At 54.1% G+C, this 16,916-nt stretch overlaps 1 protein-coding gene across 6 annotated transcripts in view; it reads left to right on the top strand.

Annotated features, from left to right (window-relative positions):
- The window catches only part of ZBTB40 (zinc finger and BTB domain containing 40), a 75,398-nt gene extending 58,734 nt beyond the window's left edge, over nucleotides 1-16,664 (top strand). For 4 of the 6 annotated variants that reach the window (XM_087858482.1, XM_045781974.2, XM_045781975.2 and 1 more), the window contains 7 exons: nucleotides 515-721; nucleotides 4,451-4,615; nucleotides 7,164-7,378; nucleotides 8,567-8,729; nucleotides 9,448-9,534; nucleotides 10,718-10,944; nucleotides 12,675-16,664. In XM_087858482.1, the coding sequence (XP_087714608.1) occupies nucleotides 515-721; nucleotides 4,451-4,615; nucleotides 7,164-7,378; nucleotides 8,567-8,729; nucleotides 9,448-9,534; nucleotides 10,718-10,944; nucleotides 12,675-12,869 (1,259 nt within the window). In that variant the 3' untranslated portion in view covers nucleotides 12,870-16,664. The remainder of the gene's footprint in view (nucleotides 1-514; nucleotides 722-4,450; nucleotides 4,616-7,163; nucleotides 7,379-8,566; nucleotides 8,730-9,447; nucleotides 9,535-10,717; nucleotides 10,945-12,674) is intronic. The other 2 variants (XM_045781976.2, XM_045781971.2) reach the window with 2 other exon arrangements.
- Nucleotides 16,665-16,916: the final 252 nt, after the last annotated feature.

Genomic DNA, 16,916 nt, shown 5'->3' with positions numbered 1-16,916 from the left:
ATAGTTAAACACCTACCTGCCTTCAATGGAGTGAGTAAATTGTGGCTACTATTACTCATAATAATAACCAGCTATTTAACACCCGACTCTTAGGTTCCCACATATCCCTTGTTTCTTGATAATAAACAAGTCACAGAAACCCTGGGATGTGTAGTCAAAATTGTTTACCCTTCCCCAGATGTTGGATAAACCTAATGAAATATAAAAGTGAGTTTTGTTTCACTGTTTCTGGGTGGTAGGTCCTATTTAAGAGAGAGGGGGGATGGGAAAGATGAACCCAGAACACTTCGTGCCTGACGCAAACAGGAGCGGGAGCGAGGTGACTTTCGGAGTGCTGGGCGGCAGGCAGATGAGCACGGCTGAGTGAGGGCTGAGTGAGCGCGGCCGGCTGTCCTGTGCTTCAGGCTGTGCTTCCCCTGGGGCCTGGCCTCAGACAGTGCTGTTACGTGTCCTCATGCTGGGTTCCCCACGTTGATTACCTGTGTCCCTCTGGTCTCTGGCATGGCTTCCCCAGGCATGCAGTACCACAAACTGACCGAGCACTTCGACGAGAAGCCTTTCTCCTGTGAAGAGTGTGGGGCCAAGTTTGCAGCCAATTCTACCCTGAAGAACCACCTCCGCCTTCACACGGGGGACCGCCCGTTCATGTGCAAGCACTGCCTCATGACCTTTACCCAGGCTTCTGCCCTGGCCTACCACACCAAGAAGAAGCACTCAGAAGGTAAGGCGTGGAGAGCCGCTTCATTTTCCTGCCAGCTTTGACTGGGTGAACTGCCCCAAAGCCCGTTTGGAGCCAGGCATGACATAGCTCGAGTGGATTAAAGCCAAAAGACAATGCAAACTCTGCCTAGAGCGATGACCGGAGCACGTAGATAGATACACAGGCATGTAAAATGCTTATGTTTGTGAAGAGAGGCTAGCTAACCTAGGATCGTGACCTTACAGTTACAGAACTGGCAGAAAGCCAGGAGTTCCCTGGGCTTCGAGGTGGAGTTCAAGCATGAGAAAAACCCTGGGTGAGCGCCTGCTGTGGAGCGGCTGAAACTGCTGTGAGCTGATGGGCCCTGGGGTGTCGGGTGTAGAGACCTCAGGAGTGCAGAGCCGTCAGCGGTGGACTAGGGAGTAACCCCAGCGAGATGGAAGGATGGAGGAGGGGTTTCTAGTCTGGTCAGAGCAGGGGAGGTGTGTGGTCAGAGAGCTCGAGGGACTCTCTGCCTTGTTTGGTACATTTATGGGTAAGGAGGAATCCACCATCAGGCTCCTGGGTGGCTCAGTCGGGGAAGCGTCTGCCTTTGGCTCAGGTCAGGATCCCGGGGTCCTGGGATCCAGCCCCACGTCAGGGTCCCTGTTCAGTGGGGAGTCTGCTCCTCCCTCTCCCGCTGTGTATGCTTTTTTTCTCTCTCTCTCTCTCAAAGAAATAAATAAAATCTTAAAAAAAAAAATCCCACCATCATCTCACCTGGATTATGGCAGGAGCCACCTAACTGGTCCCCTTACTCTCATCCTTTCCCCAGACGGTGCTCGCAGGACACAGGCCCCAGTGGTCCTTTCACTGCTAACCCATATCCTGTCACTTCTCTGCTCAAAACCTTTTTGCAGAGGCTCTTCACCTCCCTTGGTGTCAAATCTGAAGGCCTAACGATAGCCTGCCAGGCTCCCTGTGACCAGGTCCCCTAAGACCTCCCCTCTTACGCCTCTCCCCCGCCCTCACCCCGTTCTCCCCACTGCAGCCTCTTTGCAAGGCCCCAGTCCACGGGACACCTGCCGCAGGCCCTGTGCTCTGCTTGGAAGGCTTTCTGGTCCTTCCTCTCACCTCCTTCAGGTCTTCATTCACACCTCTTCCTCGCGAGTCCTTTTCCGACCACCCCGTGTAAAATCTCAGCCCCGGCTCCATTTCCCGTGTCCTTTTCCTCCGTAGGGCTTGTCATAGGGTATATTATTTACTTCATTAATTTCTTGTGTTTCCTGTCGGTCTCCCCCTGTTAGAGTGCAAGCTCCGTGAGGGTAGAGCTGCTGCTCTCCTCCCCTCACTGCTGCATCACTGGAGTAGTGCTCAGCAGGAGTAGACCCTTAGTAGACCTTTACTGAGTGAATGAATTTCTTGAGCGCTCTTCCAGGCACTGGGGACAGTGTAAGTATACACACCCTGTTCCCATGGAGTTTACATTCCAGCGGGTAAGAGAGACCATAAACAAACGTATAATGTAAGTTCAGGTAGTAGGGATTGCTGGGAAGGAAAACAAAGCAGGGTAAGCAGCAGGGAAGCGGCAGGTTTCACTCTTATCAGAGAAGGCCTCGGAGACGGGAGGCTCGTGTGGGAACCTGAGTGACGTGAGAGCTGGCGCCTGCAGAAGGTCTAGAAGAGCATCCCGACTGCAGAGCGCCCCCCCCCCAAGTGGGAAGGAGCCGGACCTGTTCGAGAGACCACAAGGAAACTAGAAGGAGCCAAAGCAGAGTAGACAAGGGAAGAGTGCTGAGAGAGAAGGCCAGGGAGCTCACCAGAGGCCAGGTCTTCTAGGGCCTTAGAAGCCAGGGTCAGGACTTTGTTTTTTGTTGGTGGTGGTTTATTTTGTTCTGCTTTTAGGACTTGGGTTTTTATGCAGAGTAGGCTAGTTTCTATTGCTCCTGTAACGAATTGCCACACACAGTGGCTGAAATCAATGCAAATATGTTATCTTGCCACTTCGGAGGTTAAAGGGCCCAAAGAGGTTTTAACCAGGGAAGAGTCAAAGTTTTGGCAAGTGTGTTCCTTCTGGAAGGTCTGGGGGAGAACTTGTTCCTTGTTTTCCAGCTTCTAGAGGTTAGGTGCCTTCCCTGGCTCATACCCATGCCCCTGCAACCTCTCTTTCCTCCATCGTGCCTCCTCCTTTGACCCTCCTTCCTCCCTCTTCCAAACACCCTGTGATCACATTGGGCTGCTGGTATAATGCAGGATAATCTTCTCATCTCAAGATCCTTAACTTAATCATATCTGTAAAGCCCCTTTTGCCACGTGAGGGGACATATTCCCAAGGTTCGGGGGGTTAGGACATGGGCATCCTTGGGGGCCATTATTCTATAGCAGGAAGCCTTAGGACAGTTGTGAGCAGAGAAGCAATAGGTTGTGACTTAGGTTTTCTGGAGTTAATTTGGCCACTCTTGACAGTCCGCTGTAATAAGGCCAGAGTCGTGCTCACAGGGAGGCAGGGTGGGCCAGTTGTCTGGTGTGGAGGTGACGGGGCTCTCAGCTGGAGCGTGCTAGGGGCGGTTGTCAAACGTTCAAGTTTGGGGATGTGGCGTTGAAGCGGAAGTGATAGGACCCATGGTGGGCTGCGTGTGGGTGTGAGGGGAAGAGTTAGGGATGGCTGTGGGGCTTCTGGCATGAGCAGCCGAGTACATGGCCCTGCCATTCACTGCAGTAGAGGAAACTGGAGTGCGTGGGGGCTGGTGGCAGGTCACGGGGATGCTGGGGACGGAGCCCAGGATCTCTGTCTGAGGGACCGGTGAGACCTCCAGGTGGAGAAGGACAGTAGTAAGAGGTTGGATGTGTAAGTCCGCAGTTCGAGGGGAAGCTGGGAGCCAGCAATAGAACCGTGGGCGCTATCAGGGTACAGATGGTATCTGAGCTCTGAGATAAGGTCATCTACAAAGGGAGGTTAAAGGAGAAGGCCGAGGGCTGAGTCCTGGGCTTCTCAATAATTTCAACTCTTGATTGAAGAAACCCTTTTTTTCCTAACAAAATCTTATTTCAAAGCCCAACATGTGAAAAATGAGAATGACGTCGATTGTTCTGGCTGAAGTAGGCCCTAGGATCTGGGGGTCTGGACCCGCACCTCACTGATTTCTCCACTTCTCTGCTGGCCTGGAAGGGAGCCTGGAGGCTCAGCTGGTCTGGTGGTTTCTTACAAATGCCAGTTTTCTAGCCTTGCTCTTTACCTCTATTTCCCAATAGTCTTTGGCAGTCTGGTCATCGTACCCTCTTTATGTGTGTGAGAGAAAAGAGACGCCACATTATTTACAGTAACTTTATAGCAAGTCAACAGCGGAAGGCTTCCCTTCTCTGAATCCCCGTCTGTCACCTCTGTGTGCAGTCGTGATTCCGCACGGCGCATGTGGTGAGGGATCCAGACCCGGGAGTTTCTGGGCATGAGGATATGTCTGTTTCCTGGGAGTGGAATGAGCTCTTCCGTACTTGGGGTGGCCTGGTTAACAGGTGGGTGGTCTTGTGTGATGAGAACTCTGTCCTTATTGCTCAGGGGAGGCCACGCTGCGCCCTCAGCTGTGCGTGAGGTGCCATCCGATAGAAGGGCCCAGACCTCTCACCCAGTGTGTGTGGTTTTAACTGTGTGTGGTTTTAACACTGTCTGCCAGATTATAGTCCCCAACACGTGCCTTACCGTGTGATCCTGTGTTCAGGGTGCCGTACGTGTTTGGTGCTGTTTTTAATAAGGAAATTCATGCGTGTTTCCAGGGAAGATGTACGCCTGCCAGTACTGTGACGCCGTGTTCGCCCAGTCCATTGAGCTGTCCCGCCACGTGAGGACCCACACCGGGGACAAGCCATATGTCTGCAGGGACTGTGGCAAGGGCTTCCGGCAAGCCAACGGCCTGTCCATCCACTTGCACACCTTTCACAGTACGTACTGAGATGGCGGCTGTCAGGCGCTCGGCGCCAGGCCTGGCTCTGAGAAGGTGTGTAACGATCATGACAGAAGTTGTCACTCCACCAGAGCCAGGCCCCATTTGGTGCCTTCCCCTCCCCTCTTCTCCTGCAAAACTGAGTCCCTCGTTCCTATTTCAAGAAAAATCCCATTTTAACATGTCATTGTGTAATGTCCGGGCTGTTTCCTTGTCTCCTTTTTAGCCCACCTGGCCCTGCTTGGCTGACAAAGGCAAATTATGCTTGAAGGAGAGCCTCATAACAGACAGGCCGCAGATGCACCAGAATATTCCCATTAGTCCACTGAGCTGCTCTTTGCACGCCCCTCCCTCCCCCACTCATCTTGTTGTCCTACCCGCCTTCCCCATGGGAGCAACCGGACGCTGTCTGAGTTAATGTCTCCCATCGTGAGTGGTCCCTGCTCACGCCCCCAACCCCCCGGCCCTGGAAAGCCTACGGCCTGGCATTGCCTCCCCTGTGCCCCTATAGCCGCTCAGGTAGTGGGGTCTGCCCCCACCCTTCTCGCCTTCTACCAGAACTGATACAGACAAAACACACTTCTATTCAACACACGCACAGGAAAGCAAAGAAAACTCTGTGCGTCCTCATTTCAGCCTGGGGAAATGGCCCATGTGGCGGCCACGTCCCATCTGCCCCAGCAGACTCGTTGCAGTGGAAGTACGAGCAGCATGACACAGGGGGTTAGGAGCTGGGCTCCCACACCCCTCGGGCCTGGAACTGGACCTTGACCCTGCCATTTACTTCCTTGAGAACTGAAACAGATTTCTTTACCTTCCCAAGCCCCCTCTGCCCCTTCTGGAAATGAGGAAAAGTAAGAATGCCGCCGCCTTGGATTGCTGTGAGAATTAGTGAGGTGTCCCACGTAAAGCATGAAGCTTCCTGCCTGACACACAGAAAATGCACAGTACATGCCAGATAGTGTTACTGGGGATGAAAGCAGCCCTCTCCTGTGCCATTTGTCACCGTCAGAGCCTGTCTTTCTGGCATGCCGTGCACCCTGTGTATCCTTCTCCCCTCTTTCCTCCCCACCCCTGTTTTCCACACACCCGTCTCTAGCTGTCAGCAAATACAGAGGCTCACAAACATGGGCTTTATGTCAGCACGTTCAGATATATTATCAGGCAGCCAGCAAAGGACGTGGTCAGGCTCCAGTGTCCCGACATGGGGCCGGGCGCTGGGGGTGCAGGACGTGCGTACGGTGCTGCCCCTTCCCCCAGAGCACTCACCAGTGCCCGTATGCAGCTGCGGAGGTGAGTGAGACCTGGCCTGGATCGAGTGCCATAATTTCGATGTCCTTTCGACCTTTTAAAAGGACATTCAGCTCTAGTCTCCTTTTCCTGGTAGCATTACCTGGGAGCAAGGGGAGGATGGGACTAATTAGTTGTCAGGACAAAGAGGAGCCCAAAGACTTCCGTGTCTTGGGAAAGGTCATTGGCAGCAGGCCAGCGGCCTCTGCCTCTCCTGGACCGCTCCTTGCCTGTGTCACAGGCCCACGGCACAGCGGACGGAGGACTGCTTCCCCATGCCTGCGGAGACAGTGTAGACTGAGATTTCTAGAGCTCGTGTCCACAGGGACACTGGTTAGTGACACCAAGTGCTGCCGTGTGTCCAAATTCCGGAATTAATTGGACTCTATGCACACGTAAGATTGGCTTGTGGGCAAAGGATTTTATTATTAAAACATTCTGCTTTCTGTTGCTTTCAGAAAAAATAAACGAAGTCTCTTGCCATAGGGTCAGCAAATGTACCCTTCATCAGTGCTCGTTCTTACTTTTGAGGCCTCCCTGAGGAGTTGGCATATCTAGTTAAGCAGGTGGCTCGGAGCACAGCCTTGGGAGTGAGAGCTGGGACTGTCACCCAGTTCAGCCAATTTCCCACTTGTGTCACTGGGCACTGTCTAAGCCTTGCTCTTCCTAGTCTCTAAAATAGGATAGATCCCACTCACAGGGTTATTGGAAGGAGAGAGTGAGTTCGTATTTGTAAGGCACTTAAAACGTACCCTGTCATATAGCACTCATTAAACATTGAAAATATTTTTATTGTTGAGTCTAAGGTGAGGAGCGAGGAAGCATTCTTCCTGTCAGTCATATGCTGACAACAAAGGAAAGAGCGAGGCTCTGGGGAGTATGTTGGAAGTCCCTGCAGAAGAGGAGAACACTCAGAAATGCCCAGGGCAGGCAGGGGAAGAGCAAGGCCAGTACTCCCTGCAAAGTAGTTAAATGGAATTGAACTCGTAGGATGTAACGTGAGGAATGGGGATGAACTGCTTGGTGCCGCCGAGGTGGTTCGTACAGAAGCCTCCGAGGCATCCCCCCTCCCGGGGTGAAGGTAGGGGGTGGTCAGGTGATCGCCGCACTCACGGCTGGATCTTGGAGTCTGTGGCCGTGCCTGACCTGTGCACAGAGTCTCGCCCCTGGAGCCGTGCACAGCGGCCGCGTCTCCCTGACGGCTGCCTGTGCTGTTTTTCCCCTCCCTCTCTCCTCACGGATGGCGGTGAAACCAGACATAGAAGATCCGTACGACTGCAAGAAATGCAGGATGAGCTTCCCCACTCTGCAGGATCACCGCAAGCACATCCACGAGGTGCACTCCAAGGAGTACCACCCCTGCCCCACGTGTGGGAAGATCTTCAGCGCCCCCTCCATGCTGGAGCGGCACATGGTGACCCACGTTGGAGGGAAGCCCTTCAGCTGTGGGATCTGCAACAAGGCCTACCAGGTGACCGTGCGCTCGGCTGGGAGCGCCCCCCCCACCCCTACCCTGTCCCCAGCCTGCCCTCCCTCAGATCTGCCAGGAGTCCCAGATGTGACGATGCGGCTGCCGCTCGTGAAGGTTGCGGCTTGTAATTACTCAGATTCTCTAAGGTGATCTGGTCAGAGTAATGCAGTTGGGAGCTCTCACTGGAGCCGAGAATTTCCACACCTCTTCTCTTGGATTTCAGCTCTGTCGTGAGCTGAATGCTGCTTTTCCCCTTGGACACTCACGCTGTATGGAGCCTATTGACCCCATGTGTCAAGGGATGTGAGAGTGACAATGGGCTGTGTAACACTGCCTGGAGTTTCTCTTGTTTAGCACAATGACTGGGTGGTTGTTGCCGTTGTTAAACTCCTAGGGAAGGGGTCTGCTTTTTCACCGTAGAATTTGGTATGTAATTAAAGTGAAACCCCATATGGAACTAAAAAGAAACCACATATGAGAAACTCAGCTCTAAAACTACGGAGAAAAAATGGTTCTTGTGACGTCTGTAAGATTTGGAAGTAGAGAAAAACACAGCGCTAATTTCAGCTCCACAGACACGGAGAGCAAACTTTGGGCCATGCCTGGTGCTGTGACCTCAGGGTTACAGAGCTGAGTAAGGCCTGGACTTGGTCTCTGGGAAAGCCTGGAACTGTAGGGAGAGTGTTCCAGGGCTGCTCTGGAACCCGGGAAGGAGGAACAGTTGCTGCTGGAGCAGGGACAACACATGCTTCTGCTCCAGAGGCTTCTCTGCTGCCTCCCAGGGCCTCTGGGAGGCAGTGAGATACAGCTCAGATGCTCCCGTTGGAAGGCCAGGGTCTGAATCCTGGCCCTGCTGTTTACTAATGATATGACCTTGGGCAAGTCGTTGAACCCCTGTGTGCCTCAGCTGCCACCTCACTAGAAAGATTTGACGCCTCCCTCATAGGCTTGTTGTGAGGAGTGAGAGTTTCTGAAGGACCAGGCCGTGCCCTGCCCTGTAGTGGTGCTTCAGTGAGTACACAGGTGCCTCATCCCACAAACACCAGCCTCCCCTCTCATGTGAGCGCTCAGTGTGACGGGTAAGAGAGCGATTCTAGATCCATGAGCACATTTGTCTCCCGAGGGCCTTGGGACCTATCCAGCTTGCCGGAACCTTCTAAGACTTAAGATTTGCCATATTCCTTGCAGCAATTGTCTGGTTTGTGGTACCATAATCGGACCCACCACCCTGATGTGTTTGCCGCTCAGAACCATCGATCTTCCAGATTCTCGTCACTCCAGTGCAGTTCCTGTGACAAAACCTTTTCCAACACCATTGAGCACAAGAAGCACGTGAAGGCAGAGCATGCAGGTGACGTTTGGGTGCCTAGAGACCACGAGTGTGAGCTGATGAGTGGGAGTGGCTCGATGACAGCATCCTGGGCTCCAGCCCAAGATCCCAGCTTACGGTGCTGTAGTGTGGTGTGCTGTGACAGTGGCCTGTGTGCTGTCTCAGCACACCTGAATGAGGCCATCCTGGCCCGTTAATAACGGTGAACAGTAGCTTGAGTGTCAGTCGTTCTCAAACCCGGGGGCCTAGAACACTGTAAGCTCCTACCAACCCTGCGGGACCTGGGACGGGTGGCGGCTGTAGTGGCAGACAGGCTCAGGCAGAAATCCCGGCTCCGGCCCTGATCGGCAGCATGACCTTGGCAAGTGACCTCTCTTTCCTGAGCCGGTTTCCTTCTCTTCAGAAAGTCAGTTAATACCCACCTTGCCGGTCAGTCTGGGGATAATCACCACAGTCGTGAAGCATCATCTCCTGTGTGCAAGGCACGTGCTAAGCATTGGTGGGCGCTTCCTTATTCCATATTCTCGTAGCAACCCTACTTCCATCCAGGTGGCCTGGCTCCGACCTGGCGCTCTTTAACTAGACTGTGCTGCTCGCTCATAGCTGTGAGGTTCCTGGCTCTTGGTAGACGCTTGCTAAGTGTTGGCCATCGCCACCCTCCCCAGCCCTGTTCCTCTCCAGCCTGAGGGAGCCGTCCTCTGGTTGGCTCGAACCACTTCTTTCCTTGTGTGCTTCGCAGATATGAAGTTCCATGAATGCGACCAGTGTAAGGAGCTCTTTCCCACACCAGCATTGCTACAGGTTCACATCAAGTGCCAGCATTCAGGTCAGTGCCCCTTGCAAGATGCTCCTGGCCCGGACTGCCCCGGGGCATCTCATCTCCACCATCCACAGACGTGCAGTCCAGGCCAAGTAACTGAACTGACTTGTGCCTCAGTTTCCTCATGTATAAAACAGGGACAATTATAGTGCTTCCTTTGTTATAGGGTAACTGAAAATTGAATACATTAGTACCCAGAAAACATACAAGGCCTGGCATCCCTCTAGCGTGACCTGTGATTATTGTTGTTACTGCCTTATCTCCTCAAGTCTAAAATGCTAGTCTTTCATGAACCATTCAGAAAGATAAACTGCTGTCAATTAAAGTATACTTTATTGTCACTTAGAATTTGCAGGTGATTCTAAGTGCTGTTTTGGACTTAATTTGGCATAGATCGTACGCACGCTTGTATGTGTACGTCAGAAGGAAAATACGAGAAATAAATCATGGTGAGCATCCCGCTTCTCAGAGCAGCTCTCGCTTCTGACCGTCGAGGTGCGTGTCATCGCACATGGCGTGTGCTCCGCCACCAGCAGCCCCGCTGACGGGGCACAGGCAGGCCGTTGGTTTGGGTCCCTCGAGCATGACGTCAAACTGGTCTGCCTTTGCTGCGTTGGGGGTGTAGCCGAACATCCACCCCTTACTCGTCCCTCCTAAACCATTTGGTTCCTGGGAGTTAAAAACATGCACCACTCCTGGCTCAGGGATGGCCTTCGAAGCCAGGGACGCGCACTCCGCAGGTCTTGGTGCTGCCACCGTAGACTTCCGTCTATGCGCAGTCACTGGTAATTTTACGTCCCACTGCTGCCTGGCCCGTAGCGGCTGTCAGAGCCCAGGTCAGAGGTGTTAAAGTGCGCCTCTTAGACTTAACGAAGTATGGCGTCCTCGGCATCCTGATCCACAGTTGCGTGAGGAATGGCCTTTAGCCGAGGCATAGTCGGTCTGAAGCTAATGCTGACGAATTGTGGCTGCAGAGCCTCTCGCTTGCGTGGGACCTGTTCCTGCATTTGCAATGTTGCCTCGTTTTTCCTAAAGAGGAGCCCCCAAATGGTAGAAGCTTCGGGTCCCACAGAACCCGACTCTGCCTCTGCATCTCGATCCTGGTTGCTCCTTCCTCTCCCCTCCCCTGGCTCGTATTTCTCTCAGTCATTCCACCCACAGCCCACCCCCTCTGCCCCGCCTCTTCCAGGGTCCCAGCCGTTCAGGTGCTTGTACTGTACAGCCACCTTCCGCTTCCCGGGCGCGCTGCAGCACCATGTCACCACGGAGCACTTCAAGCAGTCAGAGAGCACGTTCCCCTGCGAGCTCTGCGGGGAGCTCTTCACCTCCCAGGCCCAGCTCGACAGTCACTTGGAATCTGAACACCCAAAGGTGATGGGCTCTGAACCCCAAGCAGCAGCCTCACAGGTGGTACAGGTGATTCTGGGGCCATCAGATACAAGGGTGCGAACACGGGGTTCCTGAGGCTTCTCTAGAGGCAGTGCTGTCCCACCATACAGCCTTTCTTTCTGGGGCTCCCAGAGGATCCCGTAAGTAAGAACATGACCAAGAGGGCCTTGCAGAAGAGTCTCTCTGGACCTCTTACCAAACAGAACAGAACATTCTAGTCTCCTGGCAAGCACCTGCAAATGGCCCCTGGGTAGAGGGAGCCTGGAACGAGAATTTCCAAAAGCAAAACACCCTTGGTTTCTCCTAATTCGCACACTTCCCCACCTTCTGCGAAACACCGTGGGGTGTGGCAGAAGCGGCGGGAAATCTTGGAGAAGGGGGGGTGAGCTCTCTGTTGGGACCGCCTGCCGCTGAAACACTTTGATAGCTCCTCTAGGCTGGGCACAGGATACTGGGTATGTCAGGGCTCCTCACCTTTACCTGGGGGAGAAGCTCGCCTCTTCCTGTCTTCTCCAGAGAGGGTGGGTGGGAAGAAAAGGAAAAGAAACTCATTTCTGTGAATTGTCTGTGGTGGGCGGGAGCAGCACTGTTAACTGATTGGACCGTCCTGCTGTCCAGCCCCACAGAGGGGTCCTTGATGAACCATGTTCTCACGGGCCTCTGTGCAAGCAGAGAGCAAATCAGGTGGGCACACTGCAGTGAAATTCCTGTTGCCTTGTCACCCAGAATGGCTCTGCTTTGATCTTTTTTTATATATTAGGATTCTTGATAATATGTCCTTTGAGGAAAAAGAGCAGGGGGGAAAAACGCTTACATTGCTAAAGAAAAAGAAGGAAAACCAGTTTGAAAACTACTATCCTAGATGATTTTTGATTAAACATCATAATCCATCTTCTCACCCCCCACCGCACAGACATGGCACTGAGCTCTGCCTCCCCCTTCTGCCCCCTCAGGCCTAGCACTCTGCTCCCCACTCCCACCTAGTTCTCAAGGGCCAGGGTGGCTGTGCCCTCTGTGGGCTATCTAGTTTGAAAATATCAGGGGACACCGAGCTGTCCTGAGTCCCCACAGTCCCAAGCATTAACTTGGAGGTTGGGGCGGGAACTGGGTGTGCTTTACCACAGACTGTGTCTCCCTGAGCCATCTTGAACAGGTGACGCAGATTTGGAAGGGTCTGTGTGGCCTTTGGAGAAGGGCTGCCAGCTGGGGGGTGCCGAATGAGGGAGTTGCTAGAAGTCACATTTCCTCCACCCATTCCTGCTCCTAAGCTCTGTAGCGATGTGGCCTCCAAGGAAGGCTCATCGCCTGACTCAGGGCCAGAGACACCACCATGGGCCAGCCAAGGCTTCTGAGAAATCCTTCCATTTCCATGGTCAAGCCTGAGACGAACCACTTTCAGTAGCCTTCCTTTCACATGGAGCTTACCTCCGCAGTGGGATCCTCGAGACAGGAAAACCCAGTGTAAGGAACTGAGCCGGTATTCGCTGGTGCGTAATCACAGAGTCCGGGCACCCTGAGATGGCGCACTGAGCTAAATTATAGCAATTTAGCTCACGGAGTTATTTAAATTGTTTGCCTGCCTTCTCTTTTGCATCGCTGGTGTGTTAGACTTGCCTCTTCCCATTAGGTGCACGTAATTGCTCTCCTCAGGTGAAAACATAAATATCATCATTACGGCATGAGCCAAAAACCATGTAAATTCTGGGGAGCTCCCTGTGGACACTGCCCAGAGCAGCCGCACGGTCTTTCCCTTTCAGGTGATCCAAACCCCGGAGCCGGCGGCCCCGACAGAGCAGGTGATCACTCTGGAGGAGACGCAGCTTGGAGGGTCACAGGTGTTTGTGACGTTGCCAGATTCACAGACGTCTCAGACCAGCTCTGAGCTTGTGGCGGTGACCGTGGAGGATTTGCTAGATGGTACCGTGACCCTGATCTGTGGCGAGGCCAAGTGAGTGGCCGCTCACCCCGTGGAGGGTCCTGCATTTGCAGCAGAGAGAACGTTCGGCGGCTTGCTGTTTGCCCTTCGTCCCTGGCTGTCCTGAGTAGCGAGCATCTTAGCCTAGCCAACCAGAACACTCTCACTTTGTGCTCATAGAACCAGCAGTGTTGGCGGCCTTGGCATGGACACTACTGCCCTCCACAGGGGACGGGCCTACTGCTGTGGCCTCTGTGATGAGCAGTGGGATAGGAGCTGGGGACCGGGGCCCCGGAGAGGTGCTGCATGCCGGTGGCCTTCACTGTGCAGAGTGTCAGGTAGAGGTGGGCGTGCAGCCCACAGACTGGCTACCAATGCTGCCGGGGCCTCCTGGCCATTCAGAAATGAGAGAAAAGCACCAACGCACCATCCAGAGACGCCCGACTGGAGCACACCCGGCTCCTTCCTCACTCTGTCATCATCCCATCCGCTTGGGTGGCTCAGCCCTCTCCTGGTGGCAGGAGGACAGGGAGCAGCATGTTAACACAAGCCGAGTCCCACCTCCTCAGTACAGTGAGCCCTTCCCCAAACTGAGCCTTGCAGGGTTTCTGCGGCACATGCTCCGTGTGGGGCCATCCAACTGCAGAGACAATCCCTGTCCTTCCAGGATCTTCTCCGGGGCGGTCTGTACCCAAGGGCTGTCCCCGCAGCCTTCCATGTTCTCCTCAAAGCTGAGACTATCTGCGTGGCCTAGAAGGCCTGGCCCTTGCTCTGGAGCCCGTGGCATGGCTAACGATCCTGCGCCGGGCCAGGGCGCCCTGGCTCCTCCTCCTGCCACGTTCTCCCTGCCCCGTGAGTGGCCTGCTGTCGACTCGTCCAGGCGGCGGCCGTTCCTGCAGGGGAGTGATCCTTTGGAGTCTGAATTTCACAAAGCTTTTTTATCTTCAGTTCCTAAAATATAATCTGATAATTAATGGTTTGCGGAATCCATTATGAAGTGCAATTAGATGGATGTAGCTTCCCGCCGTTCGGAGGGAATGACTAGCATTTATCTTCCTTTCCTCGAAGCCAGAAGGTCGAAGTCGGCTGGTGCAGTGTTTACACCCCGGGCAGGGCTGCCTGGCATGGCGCGCGGCTCCGCCTCCAGCAGAGGCGCTGCGCAGTCTCATCGCTCACCCCCCGGCTACGGGTTGGCAGAGGACGAGCCCGCGCCTTCTTTCCAAGCACATTTCATGTCTCCAGGTACAGGCAGGGGCAAGGGGTCAATCTGGGACACGGTCAGGCCTCGGGCTGCCTCCTCACGCTGCTGGTGGGACGGAAGGCAGAGCCCTGCCCCTGCCCGCCGTGGCCGCGTGGCCTCCTGGCTGTGCACCGGCGGCGAGTTCCAGCACCGGCCTCCAGGTGGGTCCTCATTTTGATCTGCAAGTCGCTTGAGCTTGTCAGCTCAGGGATCTTCCCATTCTGGGGGAAATGAAGTTTTCAAAGGCAAGTCCTCAAAAGCCAAAACCTGACCAGAAGATGGTGCTCAAACCTTGAAGACGTGGCCTCCACGTGAAGCCCTCGCTGCCACGGCTGGCTCTTCTTCGGGTGGTGCAGTCCTGGGAGCTGTCAGGCCTGGAGAGCGCTTGATCTGCAGGTGGCAGAATGGCACCGAATCTCCCCTGGCATCGGATAAAACCCTCTGAAAGGGACCGGAGCGGCCCCGCCCAGTGGCAAGGGTGCTGCCCCACGGCGGTGGTGGGGGATTGCGGTGGCGTCAGAATTTCCTCCAGCTGGAAAACAAATAAAAACTTAATTGCTAAGGGCCAGTAGGGGAAAGTGATTTTTCTTTTTCAAAAGTCTTGTGATGAAAGAAAGCTGTAAGTTTTTAAACCAAGTTTCAGATCCTTTCAAGTACCGAGAACTCCTTTCTCAGGTTTCCAGTGGAGCCCCAGATGGTGGCCGGGCACACATCTCCTTCAGCACCGCGGGACCCGCAGCTCGCTGTGCTGGCAGCCCACAGAGAGGTGGGACCTGCCGCTCGATGTGCTCTCACCCACCGCGTGGCCGCCCGCAGGAGGCGCGGACCCTGTGCTGCTCCCAGTCAGAAGTGATGACCCGCGTGTCCTGAACGTAGCCTTCGTGCTGAGCGGACCTCTGCATGGCGCGGCACTGGCGGCGATCTTACAGTGTCGCTCCCTAGAGACGCCCAAGCGTGCATTTTGCTGTAGCAAGACTTTCTCTGGCTCTACTTGGCCGTTTTGTTCTTTCCTCCCATGGCTGCCCGAGAGACCTTCTGAGTGTCTGCCACAGAGGACGTTGTCATCGTGCTCCCTGTGGTCCCTTCCCTGACTTATGACAGAGGTGTCCCTGCCTCATTGCCGTGGGTGCGCCCTGGTGGCCTCCAGGCTGAACCCTGGGGGCATTTATGGTGGTTGCAGGAGCCTGTGGGCTTCCTGGAACCCCTGCCTGAAAACGTCCATTGGGACCCCAGACTTCCTGCTTCCAGAGCTCATGAAGCAGCTGGCGAGGAGGGACAGGCAGACTCCAAGCTGGAGTCGGATTCTGTGGGAATAACGGGGTCACTTAGGGAACAGGATTTGCCATCCCAGGTAAGTGAGGTGACAGGAGATTCAAGAACCAGGGTTGTCAGAGGGAGATGGGACTGTCCCAAGGACGTGTGCAGCGCCTGGCCACAGGGGCAGCAGAGGGGCAGAGGCAAAGCTCTTCACTTGTTCATGTAATAAAGCTTGTCTCTTCGTCTCAGAAGCTTTGTGTTTAGAAAGCTTGAGCCCAGCAGGTACCACGGCCTGCACTGTGAACCCTGGGTTTCCCTAGTGATCCAAGGCTTCTCTGCGGAAATGCTGTGACTTTCCCCTCTCACCGACCACCGGCATCGGCCTCATCCCTCAGGGAAGAGCTCTGATGGTCAGGTGCTGAGACACAAAATGGGGTCCAGTCTGACAGGTGAATGGGGGGAAAGGTCCCCTTCTCTGCTCATGGTTTCCATAAGTCAGGGATACTCTCAGAATCAAGAAGAAAGAGGAGATGGGCCCTAAGAGTTTCTCACCCAAGGTGATGTCACGGTCACCACAGGCCGATGACATATTAATGAGATGGGAAGGCTGTGCCTTTAAATCTCACGTGCCTGAGATCTGTGAACTGCCCAAGGGATGGAAGAAACTGCTCACCTCACGTGGAACGGTTCTAGCGGGTAAGGAGTGTTTATATTGGGGCTAGAAAGCGGGACAGTGATGGAGAAATGGCTGGGGTGCTTTAATTATTTCTCCCAAAGAAAGAATAACAGCCTCAGCCGGTGTTTCCTGGGGACCCTTGGGAGGTAGGGAAAAAATGAGAGTAACAGTAAGATTTGGGGTTGAAGAGGGTATCAGAGGCAAGCTGATGATTGTTTTGTTGCCATGGAAAACCTTGGGGCTCATAGGACTTGGGCCAAAAGCTCGAACCACAGCCAGAGCTCAGAACCTTCCCGCATGTACAGCTGTGCCTATGAGGACGAGAGAAGCTGCCTGTGCTCTGGGATCATGCTGTGGAGAAAACAGCCCCTGGGCTAATTCACATTGTGTCCAAATCATGGAAACATTCCTTGTTTCTCTTCCCAAGGCCAGCCACACCTTCCACCAATGTCAGGACAACCAGCCAGCCCCTGACGCTGTGTAAATTAGATTACAAACCATTATTTTCATTTAACTTGCACTATTCTATATAAATAAAATATGTACTTTGAAAAAATTGTGCTGCCTGAGTTTCAAACAGACTGTAATGAGACCTGTTTCTTCTTTGGTTCTGCCCAGCTGTCACATGGGCACAGGCTTGACAGTCCTGGATTCCTCCAGGCTCTTGTACCTTCAGGCTGCGCCAGTACGGCGGGCAGGGATGCTGTCCTGTCGTGGAGGCTCTTCCCGAGAGCCCTCTTTCCTGGGGAGCAAGTGTGGGTGTGCAGCCTGGGTATGTCTGCGCCGTGCCACTTGCAGACCACGTGACCTTGGGGGAGACACCCTCTAAGCCCCGTCCCAGCTCGCATCTGTAGGGGGGACAGTGCCGCACGGAATGGTACGGGGAATTCCAAGGCTGGCTTTAATGAACT

This window comes from Ursus americanus, chromosome 33, assembly GCF_024610735.1.
Source record: "Ursus americanus isolate L20-20 chromosome 33, mUrsAme1.1.p, whole genome shotgun sequence".
NCBI classification, from domain to species: Eukaryota; Metazoa; Chordata; class Mammalia; order Carnivora; family Ursidae; genus Ursus; species Ursus americanus.
This window is presented reverse-complemented; position numbering and strand designations above follow the sequence as displayed.